Below are 23,272 nucleotides of genomic sequence, written 5' to 3'. Positions count from 1 at the left end.
TAGTGGAGAGGTAAAAAAAAGTTTTCGGGTCCCTCCCGGCGTGCGATTTGCCGAGAGGCGGAGGGTCCGGGGCGAGGGGATGGATTTCAACCCCGCTTTTCCAGCCAGCTCCCCGTTCCTCCGCTTCGCAGGCAGCTTGGGGGCGAGCTGGGCTTTAGGAAAAAAAAAAAAAAAATTGCTTTTTTTTTTTCTTTTTTTTCTTTTTCTTTTTTAATTCTCTCTGTTTTCAGGAAAAACCCCACGTTCCCACAGGTCGGGTAGGTCGGAGCCGCTTCGCTTTTGTTCCTGCGCGGCGCGATCTCGCGCGCCGGTGGGCTGGCGGTGGGTTCGGGGTGTGTGAAGTTGTCCTCCTTGTCCCCCCCCGTAGAAAAACGCCCCGCGTGCGGCAGCCGGGCGCAGCTAGAGCTGGAGATGGACGCGGATAAGGGGAAGCAACGCCAGTACTCGCAGAGGGTGGGCATGCCGGCATTATTGAGGGGACCGGACCACGAAACGCCCCGACCCCTCTGGGTGTTTGTTTACGGGGTAAAAAAGAACGTGTGCGCGTGCTTCGTGGCGCGCGTGCACGCTGCGACATGTATGATGTAGAAATCGCATGTGTGCACGTGATAACGCGTGTATCGCCATGTGCACGCGTCTGTTTCTGCGTAAGCGAGGGCAGGTTTTGGCCCTCCCAGGGGATTTTGAGGGGCGTGGGGGGACCACCTCCCCACCTGCGGGGAGGGACCGGATCCGGCAGCGGAGGGGACCCCGCTCCCAGCGTAAGTGGGAACGTTTCCGTGTCACGCTAACGTGTGTTTACATGCATAAAATCATCTCTTTTCTCCCTCTTCCCCACCCCCTCCTTCCCCTTTATGATTTTTTTTTTTTCCCCCTGTTTCCCCTTTATGATTTTTTTTTTTTCCCCCTGCGAAAAAAAAACCCCAAAACCGTGGATTTTCGGGCGGCGGGCGCGACGTCACGACAAGTGCATGTCGGGTTCGGCGCGCGCCCGCTCCCTCCGCGAGGCGAACCCCTGCTCGGCCGCCGCTGCCTCGGTTTCCCCGCCCGCCGGCGCGCGGCGTCGCCCGGGGGCGCTCTCCAGACCCCCCGGCCTCTCGCTTTGGGGCGGGGGGCCGCTTGGCCCCGAGCTGGCTGGTCGCGGGCGCCGGCTTTGCCTTGCCGCTCTCTTTTGGGGGGGCGGGTGTGTTTGGGGTCTGGGGGTGCGGGTAACCCGGCCCGGCGCTGGGGCAGGCTGTGTTGCGGGGGGGACGGGGCCAGCGTCGCCCCGCGGGCGCCCCGTTTCCCTGCGGGCCGTCCCCTTGGTTGGGTCCCGTCGGTGACGGGACGGACGGGCGGCGTTCCCGCCCCGAGGGTTGGGGTCGCGCCGCCTCGGCCCCTGTCTTTGGGGAGCGTTGCCCCCCCGGCGCCCCCCGTGCCGCCGTGGTCCCCAGCGTGGCTTTGCTTTCGCCGGCGCTTGGCTCCTTGTCCCGCGCCCCCTTTCCCAGGGGGACCCCCACCCCGCGGGCGGGACGGGCTTTCGCCGGGGCTCGTTTTGGGGTGGTTTTGCTGGAAACCCCGCGGAGCGAGGGCCGGGTAGCGGCCCTTCGGGGGGCGGAAGCGCGGGCTTTAATTGGTTCCATCTTGGGTGAATTCTTCTGGCGCGCGCTCTGCCACCCCCTCCCCGAGCGGCGGGGGTTTCGGGTCGTCGTTTCTGCTTCCCCGGCCTCGCGCCGCCTCTGCTTTGGGGTCAGTCCGTCCCGGATGAGGACAGCCCCGGGGGGGAGGGAGGCGAGTTCCCCCGAGGATGGAAGCGGGACGGTGCCGGATGCCGCGTCCCACCCCGGCTGCCCTGGGATGGGGCTTTTGCGGAGGGGCGCTGGCTTTCCCTTGAAAAACCCTCCCGTTGCGGGTGAAAGCCTGTCCTGACGAGGGGGGGACAGGGCCGAGGCCTCGTGTTTTGGGGGGGAAGCTGAGGCACGGCGCGGGGCAGAGCCGGGTTCTGCCCTCGCCCCGCTGCGGGAGGCGGCGGGGACACGGCTGCGCCGGCGTCCCCCTCCCGGGTCTGTCCCGTGGCGGCGAGGGCCTGCTGGGATTTGGGGGTGGGGGGCGCACGCGGGGGACCTCCGCCCCGCTTGGCTTTCGCCTGCCGCGCCGTCTCGGGCCATCGCCGGCTTCCCCGCGCTCGCCCCTCGGCACGGGGCCGGGGCTGGGGGGACTCTCTGCCCCCCGGGACCCTCGCGGGACGGGACGTTGCGGTCGGGGGCCTCCGAGGGCTCGGCTTTTCGCTCGGCCGAGGGGCGTCGTGCGCAGCCGCAGCGACCCCCAAAACCCCCTCCCCTCGCCTCCCGGCCTCCCCCGCGCCCCCGTTTGCCGCCTGGACCGGGTCGGCGGCCCGAGGACGCCGGGACCCGGGGAGCTGCCCCCTTTTTTTCTCTCGGCGGTGCCGTGAAAAGAAATCTCTTGTTTCTTTTTATTTCAGCGAAGGCGAGACAGAGAGGGCTGCCAAGGTAGAGGCGTTCCGTAGAGAACTGTAGCTTGACTTAGCGGCAGTGGGGTAGGAAGTTGGAAGGCTCTAGCGAGCTCGCGCCCGCCCGTGCCGTCATCTACCTCCCATCGCTGGAGCCTCAGCGACACGTCTCCCCAGGCAGCTGCGCCCACCTGGCTTCTCAGGCCGGCCTGTGAGTACCAACCCCACCGGCGTCCCGCCGCCTCCCGCCCCGCCGGGGCCGCCGCCGCCCCCCCGGCCCTCCCCGCCTCGCGGCTTCTCGCGCGCTCTTCCTTCGGCCCCGAAGGTTTTGGCGTCTTCTTTTTTTTTTCGGGCGGCGCCGGGTTACCGCGCCGTTGCGCGGCAATTCGGGGTTCCGCCCCCCGCTTTCGGGGCTCCGCGATCTTCCCGCTCGCTCTTCCGCCGGCCCTCTCCTCCGGGCGGCCGCCGCGCTTTCGCCGCGCGCCCGTCTCCCCCGGGACAGCCGGTGCCGGTGCCCGCGGGGACGCGGGGGCTCTCCCACCCGGGGAGGGGGTTTCCCCTGCCCAGCCGAAAACTGGGGGGCGCAGAGAGCCCTCCCGCGCCCCCTCGCCCCGCGGAGCCGGGGGGAGACGCACTGCAGCTTTCCCCACCCTTCATAATTTCCATTTAATGGATTTTCTTCTTTTTCTTTTTTTTTTTTTTTTTCTCTTTGCTGCATGTCAGCTTCCATTTTTCATAGTTAGCTGAGAACACAGAAAAAGGGAATTTTAATATATATATATGTATTTTTTTTCCATCTGCTTTATATCCCCTCCTCTCCCTCCTGCAGCCCTGAGAGGGGAGGAAGCCGCTCCCCTGCCCCGCTGAAACCCCGCGCGATTTACGGCGTTAAATCGGGGCGGGAACAGGACTGATTGATTGATTGATCCTTGATTTTTTGGCACGCCGACCGTTTCTTTCCTCTTTAATTCCGGGCGGGTTCGTCAGGCTCCGAGCGCGGTGGTTTAGCGAATAATTGATAATTGATTTCCTCAGCCCTCCTCGAGCGGCGGCGGGGATTCACGCGAGATTTGCGCGTTCCTCCCCGAAACGCGCTCCCTGCCTTCGCCGGCGTCCCGCCGAGGGCTCGCGCGACCGTTCGCAGCGACGCCTCCGCGTCCCGCCGCTGGCTCGGGAGCCGCCCTGGGCCTCTCCGTCCTTCGCGGTGCCGCCGACGGCTCCGCTCCGCCGGCGCTGTTGGGACGGGGAGAAGGCCGGCCGGCCGGACAGAGAGAGGGGAAGGACGGAGGTCGCGGGGCACCTGCTGCGACGGGGGAGCAGCTCCAAAATCCCTTTTTCTAATCTTAGCTCCGGCTTCCTGTTTTCCCACGCCGCGGGGCGCTGGGGTGCGTGCCGGGGCGCTCGGCGGGGGACGCGGGGCCCTCTTCTCTCCGCTTCCCTGCCCGTCTCCGGCACCAGCGCTCCGTCCCCGTCCCCGCCGCCCCCTCTTTCGGGCCCGGCTCCCCGTCCCGGCATCCCGAGCCGTCTTCCCCGCGTCGCCGGTGGGTAAACTCCCAACGTGGGCGGCGGGCGTGCGGGCGCATCCAGAATCCGTACGGAATAGCCGGTGGCGGGCGCGTACGCGTACGGAAAAGCGCAATTGCCGGCTCCGGCGCTTTCCCTTTCTCCCGGCGCTGCCTTGCGCCCGCGGGGACGGGGTAAATACGGCGGGCGGAGAGAAAAAAACCAACCCTGCCGGGGGGGCGTTGCCACGCTCCGCGTCTGCTTTCGCTCGGAAAAGCCCGAATTTGGTGCGGGGCGGCGGGGGGATTCCGAAGCCGGGGGAGATTCCGAAGCCGGGCGGGATGCTCGGTGTCCGGCCCGTTTCCCCGTTGCGGCGCTGGGGGGGAGGTTCCACCACGCGCCTAGTCCCGCGCTGCGCCGCGCTGCCGGCCCCTCCTCCCTGCCTCGGTTTCCCCTCCAAAACGAGCCCGGACGGGCCCAGCCCCCGGCTTTCGGGAACGGGCTTTGCCGGAGGTGCCGGGCTTGGTTCCTCCCGGGATCCCTGGCCCCCCCAAAACGCCCCCGTGACGAGCTTCGCCGAGTCGCGCCGCCCGTTGACGCCGGGCCGTTACGCCGCTGTCGCTTCCTCGCCGTCCCCTTTCCGGTGTTTCCGTTACCCGCAGACGGATTTAGGGTGCGGTTTTCCCGCCGCGTCGAAGCGGCTCTGCGAATCTCCCCGTCCCGCCGGGTTTTCCCGACGAGCTGCTTGCGGGTCGCTTCGCTTGGGATGGGCGGCTGTTTTTTTGGGGAGGGGGGTGTTCAGGCAGGGTTTGGTGGCGCTGCGTCCTGCTCGCCCGTTCCCACGTTGGTCCCCGCGATCCCTCTCGGAGATGCCGGAGCAGCAGCGCGTGTACCTCCGGAGTGGGAGATTTGGGGGTTTTTTCCCCCCCCAAATGGCATCCTCGCGCGCTCGCTGGCGTTCCGCGCCCTTCGAGGCGCTCGGCGTCGCCCCGATCCGGCAGGATTTTCCAGCTGGGAAGACGCTTTGGGTGGTCCCCCGGCCCCGCCTGCTCCCCCGCCCTCCTGTAGAGCCTGGGTGTTGGTTTTTGGGGGGTGGGGTCCGGCGCGGGCCGGGGGTCCGGCGCGGGCCGGGGGTCCGCGCGGTCCGGCCGGCGGCGCCCCGTGACCCGCTCCCCGCTCTCTCTCCCCGCAGGATGGCGGAGCCTCGCTTCAACAACCCCCTACTTCTGGCCGCCCCCCCCCACCATGCCCAGCCAGGTAGGAGCCCCCCTCCCCGCGCCGCGCCGGCGGGATTTGGGGGAGGCCGGGGGTGCCGGCTCCTTCGCCCCCCCCCCCCCCGCCCCCGCCCCACCTCTCTGCTTTCTTCTCCTCAGCTGGACAACCTGGTCCTGATCAACAAAATCAAGGAGCAGCTGATGGCGGAGAAATCCGGCCCCCCCCACCTGCCCCCCACCTCCGTGGCCTCCCAGCAGCCCCTGCTGGTGCCCCCTCGCCCGCCGAGAGCAGCCAGTCCATCATGTCCCTCCCCAAACTCCAGCAGGTCCCCGGGTCTTCACCCTCAGGCCGTGCCCAGCCCGACGTGGCCCTGCACGCGCGGCCGGCCACCAGCACCGTCACAGGTACCCCCGCCGCGGGACGGGACGGGGCGGGGCGGGCGGCTCCGGTAGCGCCCCGGACGTTTTGGGGAGGGTTTCCTCCCCTCCCTCCCCCAAATTTAGGACCCTGCTGGAGAGGAGGGCGGAGCCCTGAAAACGAACGCGGCCCCCTCCCTCTTTTTTTTTTTTTGGCCGGGCAGGGTTGGGGCTGGCGTCGCGCGCCCCGGCGGTCAGCACCTCGGAATCCAGCCCGGGGACGGGGACCACCACGCCCTCCACGCCCACCTCCACCAGCCAGAGCCGCCTCATCGCCTCCTCGCCCACCCTCATCTCAGGGATCACCAGCCCCCCGCTCCTCGACTCCATAAAGACAATCCAGGGCCACGGCTTGCTCGGGGGCGCCCAAGGCGGAGCGGGGCCGCAAGAAAATCAAAGCGGAGAATCCCTCGGGACCGCCGGTGCTGGTGGTGCCCTACCCCATCCTGGCGTCGGGGGAGACCGCCAAAGAGGGGAAGACGTACAGGTAGGCGCCCCCCCCCCCACCCCGCCCGTCCCGCCCCCGCTCGGGGAAGCCGGCGCGGTCCCAGCCGCAGCCCGGCCCCCGCGGGGCTCTCCGCCCGCCCTCTCCAGGTGTAAGGTCTGCCCCTTGACGTTCTTCACCAAGTCGGAGATGCAGATCCACTCCAAGTCGCACACGGAGGCCAAGCCCCACAAGTGCCCCCACTGCTCCAAATCCTTCGCCAACGCCTCCTACCTGGCCCAGCACCTGCGCATCCACCTGGGCGTCAAACCCTACCACTGCTCCTACTGCGAGAAGTCCTTCCGCCAGCTGTCCCACCTCCAGCAGCACACCAGGTCTGAGGGCGCGGCGACCCCCGCACCACTGGGAGGGCCCCGTCTTCCCGCCAGGGGTGGTGGGGGCCGGCGGGCCGTGCTCGTGCCGTCCTCCTTGTCCCTGCCGTGCTTGTCCCCACCCGCACTTGCCACCCCCGCCATGCTCGTCATCTCCAGCACCTTCATCATCCCCGTCACACTCATCATCTCCACCACGCTCATCCATCTCCATCACGCTCATTGTCCCCACTGCCTTCATCATCCCCACCGTGGTCATCTTCCCCCAGCACCTTCATCATCCCTACCACACTCATGATCACGTCCGCCACCTTCGTCATCTCCACCATGCTCATCACCCCCATGCTCTTCTTCATCCCTGCCATGCTCATCTGTCCCGCCACGCTCATTGTTCCTGCTGCCTTCGTCCCCCCCCACCACACTCATCCATCCCCCGTGCTCCTCATCACCACTTTCATTGTCCCCACCACGCTCATCTGTCTCCATTGAGCTCGTTGTCCCCCACATGTTCTTCATCCCTACCATACTCATCATCTCCACTGCCTTCTCCATGCTCGCCACGCAATCCTTCTTGCCTTCGTTGTCCTCCCGCACTCCTCTCCAGCGCCTTTATTGTCCCTGCCGTGCTCATCCATCTCCACCGCACTTGTTGTCCCTGCCGCCGCCTTCATCCCCACTGATCATCACCACACTCGAGTCCCATCTTCGTCATCCCGCCTACACTCATCATCTCCAGCACCTTCATCGTCCCCCCACGCTCATCATCCTCTCCACGCTCGTCTCCTCCAGCACCTTCATCGTCCTCACCACGCTCACCCATCCCCACTGTGCTCATCACCATCGCCCTTCATCCCCCCACGCTTAGCTTGTCCCCACCACACTTACCATCCTCACTGCCTTCATCATCCCCACCGCCTTCATCATCCCCGCCGCCTTATCATCCCTACTGCTTCATCATCCCCGCCGCCTCCATCATCCCCACTGCCTCCATCATCCCCACTGCCTCCATCATCCCCACCGCCTTCATCATCCCCACCGCCTTCATCATCCCCACCGCCTCCATCATCCCCGCCGCCTCCATCATCCCCGCCGCCTCCATCATCCCGCCGCCTCCATCATCCCCACCGCCTCCATCATCCCCGCCGCCTTCATCATCCCCGCCGCCTCCATCATCCCACTGCCTTCATCATCCCCACCGCCTTCATCATCCCACCGCCTCCATCATCCCCACTGCCTCCATCATCCCCACCACCTCCATCATCCCCGCCGCCTCCATCATCCCCACTGCCTTCATCATCCCCGCCGCCTCCATCATCCCACCGCCTCCATCATCCCCGCCGCCTCCATCATCCCCGCCGCCTCCATCATCCCCGCCGCCTCCATCATCCCGCTGCCTCCATCATCCCCGCCGCCTCCATCATCCCCGCCGCCTCCATCATCCCCACCACCTCCATCATCCCCGCCGCCTCCATCATCCCCACTGCCTCCATCATCCCCACTGCCTCCATCATCCCCACCACCTCCATCATCCCCGCTGCTTCATCATCCCCGCCGCCTTCATCATCCCTGCTGCCTTCATCATCCTGCCACCTTCATCATCCCCGCCGCCTTCATCATCCCCGCTGCCTTCATCATCCCCGCCGCCTTCATCATCCCCGCCGCCTTCATCATCCCCACCGCGCTCATCCTCCCAGCACGTCCGTTGTCCTCACCACGCTCGTGTCTCCGCCGCGCTCGTTCCCGGCGCCTTCTCCGTCCCCGCCGTTCTCATCCGTCAGCGCCGCGCTCCTCCCCACCGGCGAGCCGTCCTGTCTGCCTTCATCCCCGCCACGCTCATCCTCCCCAAACCTCTTGCCCCCCGCTTTCCCCGCACCGTTCGCTTTTGCCCCCCTGTGGCCGGCTGAGACCCCACCACCCCCCATCCCAGTGGCGTGCGGGGGGGGCGGGGGGCCGGTGACGCGAGGCCTGCGTGTCCCCCCAGAATCCACACCGGCGACAGGCCCTACAAGTGCCCGCACCCCGGCTGCGAAAAGGCCTTCACGCAACTCTCCAACCTCCAGGTCAGGGCGGGCGGGGGGGGCCGCGGTGCGGGGGGGGCTGGGGGGGGTGGCGCGGCCCGCCGTAACCCCCCCTTCCCCGTGCCGCTGCCCCCCCCCCAGTCTCACCAGCGCCAGCACAACAGGACAAACCCTACAAGTGCCCCAACTGCTACCGCGCCTACACGGACTCGGCCTCGCTGCAGATCCACCTCTCGGCGCACGCCATCAAGCACGCAAGGCCTACTGCTGCAGCATGTGCGGCCGCGCGTACACCTCGGTGAGGGGCCGCCGCGCCCCCCCCCCGCCCCGAAATACCCCCCCCCCGCCGCCCCTTCGCTCACCCCCTCCTCCTCCTCCCCCCGCAGGAGACCTACCTGATGAAGCACATGTCCAAGCACACCGTGGTGGAGCACCTGGTCAGCCAGCACCTCGCCGCAGCGCACGGAGTCGCCCGGCATTCCCGTGCGGATCTCCCTCATCTGACCGCGCCGCGCAGCTCTTGCTGGTTTTTTTGGGTTTTTTTTTTTTTTTTTATTATTTTTTGGGGAGGAGGGGGGTCCTCACACACACACACAGACGCACCCCCGGAGGAGAGGAGGAGGAGGAAGGCAGCGTGCCCGGAGGCCCCGGCGTCCCCGCAGTTTGGTGACACCCAAAGACGGTTTCAGAGCACTTTCAATCTCTGCGGTTTGGGTTTATTTTTAATTTTTTTTTTTTTCTGTTATTTTTTTTTTTTTTCCGGCTGGGGGCGGCACAGGGATTGGGGGGGGGAGGTTTCTCCTCCCCCCGTGAGTCCCTGCCCCCCGGCTCTCACGTTTTGGATACAAATATATATATATATTTATTGGCCAAGAACTTGGTGCTGCTAAAAAACAAACCACAAAAAAACCAGAAACGAGACCCAAAAACGAACCGTGGATGGAGGAAAAAACCCCGAAGCTGGGGGGGGGTCCCGCCGCCGCCTTGCCCCCCCCCCCACGGACTCTCCGGCGGGAGCAGACGGGGACCGGGCCGGGCCCGCGGCGGCCGCCCCCTCCCGGGGACAGCGGGGGTTGGTTTGGAGCCGTTGGGGGGGCCGGGGGTTTTGGTTTTTTTGGTTCTTCGAGGGAGACGCCGCCGCGGCCTCCGGGCCTGGAGCCGCTCACCCCCATTCCAGGATTTCCCCCCCCCAAAAAATCCATGGATCGCTTTGCCTTGCGCCCGCCGAGCCGGGCGCCTGTACATAACCCCTGTACAGAGCCGGGGGGGGCGCGCCCCCCCGGGACGAAGAAAAGACAAAAAAAAGACAAAAAAAAAGACAAAAAAACCCCTCATCTATATTCTGTACTCCTGTTGCGGTTTCGGATATTAACTGTGTTATTTTTTATACACTTTTTAAGCCTTAACTCCGCGTTTATTTGGGTTGTTTTCGCCGGGGTGTTTTATTTACCTTCTGTTTATTAATTTTTAACCCCCCCCCGTTCTCGGTTTCCCTCGGTGTTGTACGATTCGCAGTAGTGTGACCTTTTTTGTCGGCATGTTAACTCCCTGTAAATACGCCTCTTATACACTTAATGCCCCCCCCTTGCCCCCCCTTCCTCATTTTGGGGCTTTTTTTTTAAGAATTTTCCTCGATGGAAATCCAGGCCGCGCGTCCCTAGAGCTAGTTCGTACCTTATTAAAAAGGAGCAAAACCAGAAAAAAAAAAACCAAGAAAAAAAGAAAATTACAAAAAAAAAAAAAAAAAGCCCTTCCCGCCCCCCCCCCCCGCTGTCTTGCATTGTGGTTCACGGAGAAGCCGGGGGCTGGGGGGGGAACCGCGGCCTCGCGGGTCGAAAAGGAGCGCGGCTCCCCCGAAACCGGCGCCCGTTTCAAAAAAGTAAAAAAAAAAAAAAAAAAAAAAGAAAAAAAAAGAAAAAAAAAAAAAAGAGAATAAACCAGAACGGCAACAAAAGAATTACTAAAAAAATGTAAAATCTTGTTTTGTGTTTGTGGTGAAGGGCAGGAACGGGCGATGGCGGGGCCGGGGGGCGGGGAGGACCACGCGGGGGTCCGGGCCCCGTGGGGCGCGGGAGGGGAGGGTGAAGCCGTGGGGGTCCCAGGGGAGGGGGGTGGCGCCGCAGCCCGGGGGTCGCTGGGGGCTTGGTGGGGTGCCGGCGGCAGCTGCTGGTTCTGGGGGGCACCGTGGCTGGGGCCACCGCAGCCGCGGCCACCAGCGCCGGGACACCTCACCAGTACGGCCACCAGCGCAGGGGACACCTCACCAGTATGGCCATGAGCTCCAGAGACACCTCACCAGTACGGCCACCAGCGCAGGGGACACCTCACCAGTATGGCCATGAGCTCCAGAGACACCTCACCAGTACGGCCACCAGCGCAGGGGACACCTCACCAGTACGGCCACCAGCGCAGGGGGACACCTCACCAGTACGGCCACCAGCGCAGGGGACACCTCACCAGTACGGCCACCAGCGCAGGGGACACCTCACCAGTACGGCCACGAGCTCCAGAGACACCTCACCAGTACGGCCACCAGCGCAGGGGACACCTCACCAGTACGGCCAGCAGCGCCGGGGACACCTCACCAGTACGGCCATGAGCTCTGGGGACGCCTCACCAGTATGGCCATGAGCTCCAGAGACACCTCACCAGTACAGCCACCAGCTCTGGGGACGCCTCACCAGTACGGCCACCAGCGCAGGGGACACCTCACCAGTATGGCCATGAGCTCCAGAGACACCTCACCAGTACGGCCACCAGCTCTGGGGACACCGCACCAGTACAACCACCAGCTCCGAGGACACCTCACCAGTACGGCCACCAGCTCTGGGGACGCCTCACCAGTACGGCCATGAGCTCCGGAGACACCACACCAGTACAGCCCCCAGCTCCGGGGACACCGCACCAGTACAGCCCCCAGCTCGGGGACACCTCACCAGTATGGCCCCCAGCGCCACAGGCCCAAAGGACACGTGTCACCACGGCCACCAGCGCTGGGGCCACCACCAGCACCATCACTGCGGTGCCCCCACGCTGGCCCTCCCCTCCCCTCCCGTCCGCTGAGGCCCCACGCCCCCGAGCGCTGGGATTTGGGGTGCCCCCGCCTCTCCCCCCGGTGGGGGGCAGCCCCCTGGGCCACACAGGCCGGGAGGGCGGCGGGACGCTGCCCCCAGCCCCGGCCCCGCTCGGGGACGTCCCCGGGGCGCCGCCTCAGTTTGCCCAGGAAGGGGGGAGCGTGGGGGGGACAGGAGGAGGAAAAGGGGGGAGGGGGCCCCGAAATGTTCATCTTTTCAGTGTTTATTAAAAACAGAACAAAAATCCAGGGAAAAGGGGGTGGGGCCGTGTGCGGTTTGGTTTTTTTCTCCTTTTTTTTTTTTTTTTCCTTTTTTTCTTTTCTTTTCTTAAAAAGACCGTGGTGGCCAAGGGGGGTGCGTGGGGGGGGGGCTCTTACCTGCCTGGGGGGGCTCTCACCTGCCCCGGGCCCCCCACCGCCACCGTCCTTCACCGAGGTGCCCCCAAAACAGCCACCCCCTCCCCGCGGCGGGGGCCAACACCCCCCCGGGGCCGGTAGCCCAAATCCCCGCCGCGGCGGCCGAGGGGCGGGCGGGGGGCGGCCCACACGTTAAGGCAATCATCTCGCTTCGCCCTGCCGTTTTGGGGAGGGGGACGGGGGGGCACGGGGGAGGCGCGGGGGACCCCCCCTCCCTGCTGGAGAAGCGGGGGGAGGGGACGCTATCGCTACGGGCTATGTACAGACACCCTGGGGGGGGGGGAGGCGGGGGGCCACCCCGGGGCCAGCTTGTGCTCAAAATCGGCTCCCCCCCCACCCCCCCAAACCCCCTCCTTCGCCCCAGGGGTGCGGGGGGGGGTCCCACGGGCGTCCCCCCCACCCACCCGGCTCCTAGGAGTCCTTGAGCATGCTGATGCGGGCGTAGATCTTGAGGGCCGGCCCCAGCTTGATGTTCATGGTGCTCATGAGGTGGTCCTCCTTCAGCAGCAGCAGCGCCTGCCCGTCGATCTCCTGCGCCCTGAACTCCTCCGCGATCTCCTGGCAGCCTGCGGGGAGGGGGCCGCGCTCAGCAAACCCCCCCGCGCCAAAAAAAAAGCAACCCCGCCCTCAGCCCCCGCTCGGCGGAGATCTCCTCACCCGGCAGCGAGCGGATGAACTCGTAGACGTCCTCCACGTTCCACTTGCTGGGCTCGCTGGGGAGGAAGCGGTGGCCGATGCCGGCCAGGTCGCGGACGTGGACGTCGGGCAGCTCCATGTCGCGCAGCTCCAGGTCGCGCTCGCCCTGCCGCCGGCGGGACGCCGAGGAACTGGCCGAGATGGGGGAGAGCGGCTCCTCGTAGCTGAGTTATCCGAGCAGCGGCTGGAATCCTCCTGGCTGTGGTTGAGCTGCAACGACGTCGTCACGGAAAGAGGCACCGAACCCGACGGGACAGAAACCGTCGGCTGCCGGGGACGCAGCGGCGCCCGGCCTCAGAGCCACCCGACGCGCGCCGTCGCCCCGGATTAGGGGACGAACCCCCCCCCCCTCCAATCCCTGGCTCGTCCCCCCGCCCTCACCTGCTTCTTGGCGTCTTTGCCGAGGGGGGGCAACGTCCCCTTGCAGGCGCGGCGGCGGCCCGTGGGGGGGCCCGCCGGTTTCTGCAGTTTGCTGCGATCGGGGTGGAACAAGCCCACCCGCTTCGTGCACCCCACGTTGTACCTGCGGGGAGGGGGAGGGCGGAGCCTTTCGGGGGGGGGCTTTTTGGGGCAAGGGTTTGGGATTTTTTTCGGGGGGATTTTTTGGGGGGCGTCACCTCTTGGCACAGGCCATGGAGCAGAAGCGCTTGGAGCGCTTGAATTTGTAAGCGAAGTCGACGCGAGCCGCAGAGCTCGCACTTCAGTTTGGGGGGGTTCCCCTCTTCTTTGGATTCTGGGGGGGCGCGGAGGGACACCCAGAGAGAGAAACGCAACCAGCTCAGCCGCGGGGGAGCCCCCCAAAACGTCACGCAGGCGAGGAGGAGGGACGAGGAGGGGGCTGCAGGGCGCCCCGCCCGGCGAGGGGATCGTTTCGGGGGGGCCCGGGCGCTACCTTGCAAATAGGGCTCCTCCATTTCGGAGTCGGTGGTGGTGGTGTTGTCCTGCGGCGGGAGTTTCTCAGCCAGCAGCTCCTGCGCATACTTCTTCTTCAGGTTCCCCACCAGCAAGGAGGAGCGCCCCACCTGCCACCGAAAAACACCAGTGGGTGCCCCCCCCCCCCCGCCCTCCACACCCTAAAAACTCCAGCCCCACAAGGAGAAAGGAGGGATTCGGGGCGGGGGGGAGGGATACGTTACCGGGAACGGTTCTGCCCCTTCCTGGATGACGAAGCCCTCGATGACGTGGGTGAGGATTTGGGGTTTCACGATGGCCTGGGGCGGTTTGTTCTCACCATTGTGGGGGGCAGCGCCGGCGACGGTGGAGGCAGAGCTCCGGTGCCCGAGGTCATGCCGGGAACGCTGGCGAGGGGCTGGGGCTGAGCATGAAGGCGGTCGGCGGGCGGCTCTGCGGGGAGCGGCGGGGGGCACGCACACGCGTGACACACGGTTACGGGCCGGGGGGGGACGCGGTGACGCCGGCCGTGACGCCGGGCCCCGGATTATCATACAGCTGGGCCGCTCGGGGCAAGGGGGGAGGGAGAGAAGCAGCTGCTGCCGCTCCCAGTGCGGCCCAGTGGCTCCCAGTAAGCCGCCAACAGCCCTTGGGTACACCGGGGGGGGGGGTGAGGGAGCCCTCAGCGCACCCCAAAACTGCCTGGGGGAGCCCAGACAGCCCCCAGACCCCGAAGAGCCCCAAAACACACCCGCTGAGCCCCAGTAAGGTCCCAGTACAGCCCAGCGAGCCCCGATCTCCCCCAGTAAGGCCCAGCGCACCCCGGTAGCCCCCGGCTCCCCCAGTGCGGCCCGGCGAGGCCCTGCCCGCCCCCGCGAGGCCTCCTCTCCCCCCTGTCCGGCCGCCCTCGCCGCCGCAGGCCCCGGCAGGCCTCGCTAGGCCCCGCTAGGCCCCGCCACCTTTGTCCAGCAGCGGAGCCCGCTCCCTCCCGCCCCTACCTGCGCCCGGCCGCGGCTGCGGGACCGGGAGGTGCGGGAGAGAGGGGGGTGATGCGGTGGAGGGGGGGGGGGGGCCAGGGCGGATGCGGAAGTGAGGTCAGCGCCCGCCGCCCCGCCGGGCCGGGCCGGAGCAGGCCGAGGCGGGGGCGGTGCCGGGCCGGACTCACCGGCGGCGCTCAGCGGCTCGGCGGCCCCATGGCGCGGACAAAGGCGGCGCGGGCGGCGGCGGAGCGGGGACAAAGGCGGCGGCGGCGGCGCTGGGGCCGGGCCGGGGCGGCGGCAGCGGCTGCGCTGGGGGAAGGTGGGCGGGGCCCGGCGGCGGCCACGCCCCCACCCCGCGCCTCGATTGGCCTCCGCCGCGCGCGCGCGCCCCACGCCGCCGAGGGGAGGGGCAGGAGGCGGAGCCAGCGGTGCGGGGGCGTGGCCTCGGCGAGGGAGGGGCGGAGACTGGCCGGAGGGGGCGTGACCTCGGCATCCCGCCCCCCCCCCCCAGCCGCTGGCGCGCGGGCGGGCGCCTCCCGCGGACACGCGCCCCTCGCGGAGACGCGCCTACGAGGCGGCCCCCCCCCCCCACCCCACCGTGTCACCCGTGGGGCGACGCCGCGGCCACCCGTGGGCTCAGGGCAGCGCAGCCCCGCCCCGCAGCCCCCCACGCCCACCCGTGCCTCAGTTTCCCCCTACGAGCGTGCGCGGGGGGGGGCGGGGGGGGCACCACGAGTGGGTGCCCGCGGGCTCTTACCGTGCGCGGGGGGCCGCTCGCCCTCGGGGGTGGCGGGGCCCGGGGGGGCGGCGGGCGGCGAGAGGGCGGGGGGGCAGCGGCGGGGCGGGCGGCGGGGCTCTCCGTGCTCCTGGGGGGCGGCGGCGGGTCCCTGCGGGCGCCTCGGGGACCCCGGCGGGGGCTGCACACGCGTGGGCGAGGGTCAGCGTGGGGGTGCGCACAGCCGCGGCGCCCATGCGCGTACGCGGATCGCACGCGTGTGTGCGCGCGCAGATCTGGCGCACGGCGTGTGCCGGGGCGGGCATGCGTGTGCAGGTATACATGTATGTGTGCACACATGTGCATGATCTGGCACACGCTTGCACATACGCATGGATCCAGCACACGTGTGCATGGATAAGGCATGCAGGGATCACGCAGACATGCACATCTGCATGGACTGGGGGCACGTGTGCGCACACACGTGATGGATCAAGCGTGCATTCACACACACGTGCACACAGAACTGGCAAACATGCATGCACACATCTGCACGCAGCAGTTACACACATACAGCTCTGGCACAAGCACATGCACACACATATCAGCACACATGCACACCCTCATGCGCACACATGCACGGATCATGGATCACACATGCATGTGCAGATGCATGGTCTTGCCAAGCTGTGCCCAAACATGTGCATGGCCCACGACATACATGTGCCTGGATGTGTCACAAGTGCACACACACACACACGCATCAGGCATGCATTTGCACACACACATGCATGATCTGGCCTACATGTACGCACACATGCACAGATCCAACATGAGTGTGTGCACATCTGTATGCACGCACACACGTGGATCACGTGCAGGGATCAGGCACCTGTGCACACTCACGTGCACAGACTGGGGCAGACGTGCACACATACATGCAGGGAGCAAGCATACATGTATACACACACATGCATGACCTGGCATGCGTGTTGCACACACATGGCTCCAGTACACCTACATGTGCACAGATCCGGCATGTGTGCACACTCAAATACATGCAGACACGTATGGATACATGCATGCACTGGGGCACGCACGGATCAAGCACACGTGCATGGATTGGGGCACAGGAGCACACACACGTGTATGGACCAGGCGCGCGTGGATCAAACACACGTGCACACACACGGATCGGAGGCACACATGCACACACCCGTACACGGATGAGGCACACGTGTGCACACACACACGCACGGATCTGGCCAGCTTGCATGCAGACTTGCACATGGAGCAGGCACACATACGCGGACCTGACACACGTGTGCACGCACGCGCACAGACACGTGCCGATCAAGCGCACGCCCCGGGATCACGCCCCTGCACACACAACGCGCACACGTGTGCGCGCACGGCAGGACCCCCCGCCCCCCCAGCTCCCTGCCCCCCGCCCCGAGCGCGCGGTGGGGCCGGGGGCGCCGTGGGGCGCCCCTCACCGTGGGGCCGGCGGGCTGCAGCTGCAGGATGACGGCGGAGGCGTGCTGGAACTTGCGGGCGGCGGGGTGGCCGTTGGGGGGGCCGCCTTCGCCCCCTGCTCCTTGGGGAAGCCCCGTTTTGGGTTGGGGGGTGGGGCCGGGGCTGGCGGGGGGCAGGGGTTGCAGTTGGGGGGCGGCAGGGGGGGGCTGCCCGCGGGGAGCCCCCTGCTGCTGCTGGATGACGAACTGCGGCTGCGGCGGCTTCGGCGGCGGCGGCGGCTGCTGCTGCAGGAACTGGGGGGGCTGCAGCGGGGCGTAGGCTGCGGGGACAGCGACCCCCCCCTCATCACCGGCACCTCGGCCCCCACGGACGCAGCCCCCAGGATCCCCCCCGCTCCCCCCGGCCCCCCCAGCGCAAGGCTGCTCCACCCTGGGACCCCGTTCACTCTGGTGCCTACTGACAACCCAGAGGAGGCTGGGCTCAGGCCGGCCCCAGGGGAGGGGGCTCCCCATTTCGGGAGCCGCGGCAGCACAGCGCCCCCAGACTCCATCACCCCCGTGGGGTCCCCAGGCGCACACCCTCCCCGCTCCCCATGCGCCCCCGCTGCAGACGCGCACCCCACGGGGCCCTGGGGCGGCATTCGGGGCCTGCACGCAAGCGGAACGCTGCCACACGGGAAGCGCCAGCGCGGACCATCATTAGGTTTCAGAGTGAACGTCCTGCAGGCTGCGTGGCCGAGGGCTGCGCCCGCCCCGCTCACCTCGCCCCGACTTTCTGAGCGCCCCAGGGCGCGACACGCCCCCAGAGCGGGGACACGGGGCTACGGGCCCCACGCAGGGGCGAGCAAACCCTCCTTAGGTTTCAGAGTGAACGCCCCACCCTTCGAGTCCCCATCACGGTGCGGCACCTTACCTGGGGCGACGAGCGGGTGGGCGGCAGTGGGGCAGCGGTCCGGGCCAGGGGGTGGGCGTGGGCATCGGGCCCCTCAGTTTTTTTGAGGTGCTCGGCGGGGGGGTCGGGAGGGGGAGCGCGGGGCGGGGGGCCGGCCCGGGGCGGGGGGGGCTTCATGGCCAGGGCGGGGAGGTGGGGGCCGGCGGGGCGCAGGGCCAGGCTGTGCACCTGCAACGGCAGCGGGTCAGGGGGCGCGGAGGGGGATGCCGGGGGGCAGGGGGCGGCGTGGGGCTCACCTGGGGGGCAGCGGGCGGCGGGGCGGGCGGCGGGGGCCGGCGCGGGGCTCTCCGGGCGCACGGCGCTGACGGGACCCGTGGGCGTGAAGATGAGCTGGCGGGGGGGAGCACAGGTGGGGGGCGCGCCCCCACGGCACCGCGTCATTCCACGGCGGGCCGGCGGGCGCCCCACACGTCCCGGGCGCCCCGCGGCGCCGTGGGGCGGGTCGCGGGGTGGCCCCTCACCATCTGCGCCCGCAGGTACATCTGGGCCTGGCTGGCGGTGAGGGCGGGGGAGGCGGCGTTGCCCAGGAGCACGGCCTGCTGCGCGATGCCCGAGGCGCCGGGGGCCACGCTCTGCGCCCGGTTCAGCAGCTGGGCGGCCGCCGGCGACGCGGCCAGGTTGATCTGCGACGGGGGAGGAGGGGGAAAGCCGGGGTGCCGCGCCGGAGGGCCGGGCGGGCGGCGGGCCGGGCGGCGGCGGGGCCGGCAGGACTCACCGTGGGCTGCTGCGCTGGCGCCGGCTGCGCGCCGTTCCCGCCCGACGAGCCGCTCTGCCTGTTGGCCGCCAGGCTGGCCTGCGGAGAAAGAGAGCGGGCGCTCGTACGGGCGAGCGAACCATCATTAGGCTCCAGAGTGAACGCCCCGCGCGGGGTCGCGTACCTGCTGGACGGCGGCCAGGCTCTGGAGCTGGGCGCTGGTGAGGTGCTGCTGCTGGAGCGCGGCCGTCTGCAGCATCAGGTGCTGCTGCTGCGCCGCGTACATCTGCTGCAGGTACTGCGCCGCCGTGTTGGGCTGCCGGTGCAGCGCCTGCTGGATCACCTTTCGGGGGGGGGGACGCCGGGGTGCAAACGCGGCCCCGGGTCGCTCCCCCCCCGGCCCGAAAGCCCGGCCCGCCCCCCCCGCGGCCCCGCGGGAAGGCCGTACCTGCACGGTCTGGCGGTCGGGGATGCCGCTGTAGACGGAGATCTGGGGCGCGGGCGGGCGGGCGGCGCCCGTGCTGCTGGGCGTGGCGGCCGCGCCCGCGCCGCTGGAGGGCGGGGGCGCGGGGAGCTGCTCGTTCTCCATGGCGGCTCGGCGGGGCGCCGCGGGGCGCCGGGGGTCACGGCAGGGCTGGGGGGGGAAGGTGGCAGCCGGTGTCCACGGTGAGGGGAAGGGGAAGGAAGGAGGGAAGGGAGGAAAGAGGGGCGAGGAAGGAAGGAAGGAGGGAAGGGAGGAAAGAGGGGCGAGGAAGGAAGGAAGGAAGGAAGGGAGGAAAGAGGGGCGAGGAAGGAAGGAAGGAGGGAAGGGAGGAAAGAGGGGCGAGGAAGGAAGGAAGGAGGGAAGGGAGGAAAGAGGGGCGAGGAAGGAAGGAAGGAGGGAAGGGAGGAAAGAGGGGCGAGGAAGGAAGGAGGGAAGGAAGGGAGGAAAGAGGGGCGAGGAAGGAAGGAGGGAAGGAAGGGAGGAAAGAGGGGCGAGGAAGGAAGGAGGGAAGGAAGGGAGGAAAGAAGGGCGAGGAAGGAAGGAAGGGAGGAAAGAGGGGCGAGGAAGGAAGGAGGGAAGGAAGGGAGGAAAGAGGGGCGAGGAAGGAAGGAGGGAAGGAAGGGAGGAAAGAGGGGCGAGGAAGGAGGGAAGGAAGGGAGGAAAGAGGGGCGAGGAAGGAAGGGAGGAAAGAGGGGCGAGGAAGGAAGGGAGGAAAGAGGGGCGAGGAAGGAAGGGAGGAAAGAGGGGCGAGGAAGGAAGGGAGGAAAGAGGGGCAAGGAAGGAAGGAAGGAAAGAGAGGGAAGGAAGGAAGGAAGGAGGGGCAAGGAAGGAAGGAAGGAAAGAGAGGGAAGGAAGGAAGGAAGGAAAGAGGGGCAAGGAAGGAAGGAAGGAGGGAAGGAAGGAGGGGAAGAGGGGCAAGGAAGGAGGAAAAGGGCCCAAGGGACGGAGGGAAGGACAGACGGCAGGAAGGAGGGATGGCCGTAGGGACGGGAGGAAGGCCAGAAGAAAGGGACGAAGGGAACAAAGCCGGAGGGAAGGAGAGGGATGGACGGGAGGAAGGACGGCCAGGGACGGCCAGACGGGCGCCGCGAGGCCCTGCGGTCACCCACCGCCACCACGCCGGGACCCCTGTCCCCGCCGGGCGCCGCCGCGGGAAGAGCGGGGCCGGTGGCGCGGGGCGCTGCGCACCACGCAGGGTGACCACGCGCGGCAACGGCGGCCCCCACCAAACCACGTCAGCGGCGTGTCCCCCGAGGGCGTCGCCGCCCCGAAAGCGCAGGGTGCGCGCGCGCGTGTCCGCAGGGGTGGCAGCACGCGGCCCCGTCGCTCCTTCGCCCGCCCCGCCACGCCCCCGGCCCCGCGTCCACCGCCAGCCGGAGAAATTTTGCGAAGCGCTTTTTCCCCGTCGAGCAGCCGCAGAATTTTTTTTTCCCCTTGTTGTCACCCACGCCAAACCCCCGGGGAATTTGGGGTGTCAAGAATGGGTGGGGGGGACCACACACACCTCGCTTTGGAGCCCCAGGTGACAGAGGCACCCCGCTTCCCACCCCCCAAAAAACCGCTACACCCTCTCAAGATTTTTAAAACGGGGCAGAATTCCGGCACGGGCGGGTGACAGCAGGACCCGCCGTGGGTGGGGGGCGTGGTGGGGTCCCACAGGCGGCGTGGGGAGCAGCCGTGGGGCAGGAACCCCCAGAACTGAGCCCAAAATGGGGGTGCCAGACACGAGTGGGGGGTTGTAACGGGGGGGTCAGCTCTGATAAGTGTGATGGGCCAGGAAATAATAATCAGGGGGTGCAAAATCAGAGGAGGGGGTGCAAGATGGTGGCGAGGGGCAGGATATGGCGGGGGGGGGAACACGAGTGGGGGGGTGGGATAGAATGGGGGGGGGTCAGACATGACAGGCAGCAGCAAAACGTGATGGCAGGAAAGAACAGTAACGGGGGGCAAAACCAGAAAGGGGGGTGCAAGGTGAGGGCGGGGAGGGGGATGTGGGGGGGGGGGGGGGGAAACACGAGTGGGGTGCAGAGAGAGCGGTAACGAGCGGGATATGAGGGGGGCGGCGGGAAACGGCAGCGAGGGGGCGTAGAACCAGAGGCGCGAGGCGATGGGGGGGTACGGGGCCGGGGGACGCGGGCACCGGCGCGGCCCGGCCCGGCCGGGGAAACTGAGGCACGGCGGCTGGCGGGGCGCATGCGCGGCGCGGGCCCCCCCTCCCCTCAGTGTCCGTCCCGTCCCGTCCCCCCCCCCCCCCCCCCCGGGCCCGGCCCAGACAAAGCCGCCGGCGTCCGGTAGCGGCGGCCAGCGCGGTACCTGCGGCCGGGGCGGAGCGGTTCCCGCCGGCCACGGCCATGGCCCAGGCGGCTGCGGGGGCAGGCGGGGGTTCCCGGTACCGGTAGGGCCGGGCCCGCGGCCGCTCCCTCCTCCCTCAGGCGGCGGCGCGGCGGCGGCCCGATGCCATAACTCATTTGCATTCCTCCGCGGGTCACGTGGGGCGGCGGGAGCCAATCAGCGCCTCCGCCCGCCCCGCCCGACCACGCCCACCGCGCCCCGCGCCCGCCGCGACGGCGGCCGCCGCTCGCGCCTCGCCATGGCAACGGGGAGTAGGGGGGGGGGGGGAGAGGGGCGGGGAAACGGGAGAGGGGAGGGGGGCGGTCGCCATGGCAACGGGGGGAGGAGGGAGCCCCGGCGCCCGCCCCGGGCGGGACGGGGTGGGGGGACCGGTACCGGCGGCGTGCGGCGGGGCGGGGCGGGGGGTGATCGCCCACCGCCCCCCGCCCCCGTCCGGCGGTGCCCTGGGGGGAACGGGGTTTGCAGCGGGGGTCTGCGAGAGGGCGTCGTGAATAAAATAAAATAAAATAAAATCGGGGAAAAACAAAAAACAAAAAAAAGGAAAATGAAAATTTCTGCTCCTAAAGGGCTTGGGCACTGGGGGGCACTGGGGGGCACTGGGGGGCTGGGAGCGCTGTGGGGGGCTGGGAGGGCTGTGTGTGAGGGCTGTGGGGGTTATGGGGGGGCACTGGGCAGAACTGGGAGGGGTTATAGAGGGCACTGGGGAGGGCTGTGGGGGGAATGGGGAGCACTGGGAGGCACTAGGAGGGCTATGGGGGGCACTGGGGGGGCTGTGAGGGCACTGGGGGGGCTGCGAGGGCTATGGGGCAGCACTGGAGCGGCACTGGAGGGCACTGGGACGGCTATGGGAGGCAATGGGGGAGGTTGTGAGGGCACTGGGGGGTCTGCGAGGGCTATGGGTCAGCACTGGGGGGCACTGGGAGGGCTATGGGGGGCAATGGGGGGGCTGTGAGGGCACTGGGGGAGCTGCGAAGGCTATGGGGCAGCACTGAGGGGCACTGAGAGGGCTATGGGGGGCTATGGGGGAGCACTAGGTGGAACTGGGAGGGCTTACGGGGGGCACTGGGGAGGACTATGAGGGCTATTGGGAGAGTGGGGGGCACTGTGGGGCACGGGGGGGAACTTGGGAGGCTATGAGGGGGAACTGGGGGGTACTGGGGGGGCTGTGAGGTCTACGGGGGGACCCCAGGGCAGCCTACTGGGGGGCACTGGTGGGGCTATGGGGGGTCTCGAGGGGCCGATGGCCACCCTCCCACACGGGGCCTGCACAGGGCCTGGGCGAGGCAGGAGGATTCCTTCCTTCCTGTTTTCCCCCCCCTTTTCCGCCTTTTTTCTGCCTTTTTCCCCTTTTCCCCCTTTCCCCCCTTTTTTATTGACTCTCCTCTTTTTCCTTTCCTCCCTTTTTTCCCCCCGGACCCTCTCAGTATTCAGGACAGGCCTGGGCCCCTCTGGGCCCACCCCAGCACCCCTGCCCAGGCCCAAACCACCTCAGACCAGCGTGCGGCCCAAATCGCCCTTTTTCAGCCCCAAAAAAACCCCGGGTGATGACATCTCCAACCGCGATCGGCCAGGGGGTCCCCGTCCCGGTACGGCCACAAGGAAAAAGAAAAAAAACGCTGCCCATCAAGGAAACCTCGGGCATCCTTCATCCCGGAGCCGCGGTTTCGTTTTGGGGTACCCCATCCCACATCCCACCACTCGTCCCCGTATCTCCATGTTGAGCCCCCTCCTGGAAAAATAAAATAAAATAAAACAAAATAAAATAAAATGAAATGAAATAAAATAAAATGAAATGAAATAAAATAAAATAAAATAAAATAAAATGAAATAAAAATTCCGAGTGAAAAAAAAAAATATTCCGAGTGACGCCAAGATCCCGATGCTCCTCGTGCATCCCGCGGGCACCGTGCCACCGCGATGCCGGTGGGATGTAATTCCTGATCGCTCCAGGGAACCGGGCAGGAAAAGCTTTTAAGCAAAAATCTGTATTGTTTCCACCCAGCGGGGCGACCATTCAACCTCAAAACGCGCTCAGGGTTGGGTTTCCAGCCGGAAATTTCCCTCCGAAGGTACAAAAAGCCGCGTTTGCCCCCCCTCCAAAAAAAAATATAAGGAGGGGGAGAAAT

The 23,272-nt window shown here is 67.4% G+C and overlaps 2 protein-coding genes across 2 annotated transcripts; one reads left to right on the top strand and one right to left on the bottom strand.

The window, feature by feature from the left end:
- The first annotated feature begins 353 nt into the window (after nucleotides 1-353).
- On the top strand, nucleotides 354-10,347 carry LOC147598186 (zinc finger protein 362-like). Its single transcript, XM_086764374.1, is given in 14 exon segments — nucleotides 354-461; nucleotides 5,145-5,169; nucleotides 5,171-5,209; nucleotides 5,326-5,440; nucleotides 5,443-5,571; nucleotides 5,748-5,941; nucleotides 5,943-6,070; nucleotides 6,178-6,402; nucleotides 8,381-8,459; nucleotides 8,559-8,577; nucleotides 8,580-8,669; nucleotides 8,672-8,715; nucleotides 8,804-8,866; nucleotides 8,868-10,347. Coding segments are annotated over 14 exon segments (1,254 nt in total). The 5' UTR covers nucleotides 354-411; the 3' UTR covers nucleotides 8,922-10,347.
- Nucleotides 10,348-12,189: 1,842 nt separating this feature from the next.
- LOC147598185 (polyhomeotic-like protein 2) lies at nucleotides 12,190-21,234 on the bottom strand. Its single transcript, XM_086764372.1, is given in 19 exon segments — nucleotides 12,190-12,473; nucleotides 12,565-12,771; nucleotides 12,774-12,870; nucleotides 12,985-13,126; nucleotides 13,221-13,285; nucleotides 13,287-13,336; nucleotides 13,496-13,625; nucleotides 13,740-13,873; nucleotides 13,876-13,947; nucleotides 15,232-15,304; nucleotides 15,307-15,388; nucleotides 16,681-16,984; nucleotides 17,578-17,604; nucleotides 17,607-17,946; nucleotides 18,078-18,239; nucleotides 18,332-18,409; nucleotides 18,495-18,653; nucleotides 18,759-18,944; nucleotides 21,108-21,234. Coding segments are annotated over 18 exon segments (2,418 nt in total). The 5' UTR covers nucleotides 18,900-18,944; nucleotides 21,108-21,234; the 3' UTR covers nucleotides 12,190-12,318.
- Nucleotides 21,235-23,272: the final 2,038 nt, after the last annotated feature.

The sequence above is a fragment of the Chlamydotis macqueenii genome, chromosome 21 (assembly GCF_036417535.1).
Source record: "Chlamydotis macqueenii isolate bChlMac1 chromosome 21, bChlMac1.mat, whole genome shotgun sequence".
Taxonomy (NCBI): domain Eukaryota; kingdom Metazoa; phylum Chordata; class Aves; order Otidiformes; family Otididae; genus Chlamydotis; species Chlamydotis macqueenii.
Note: the sequence above shows the minus strand (reverse complement) of the source record. Positions and strands in the feature narration are given on the sequence as shown.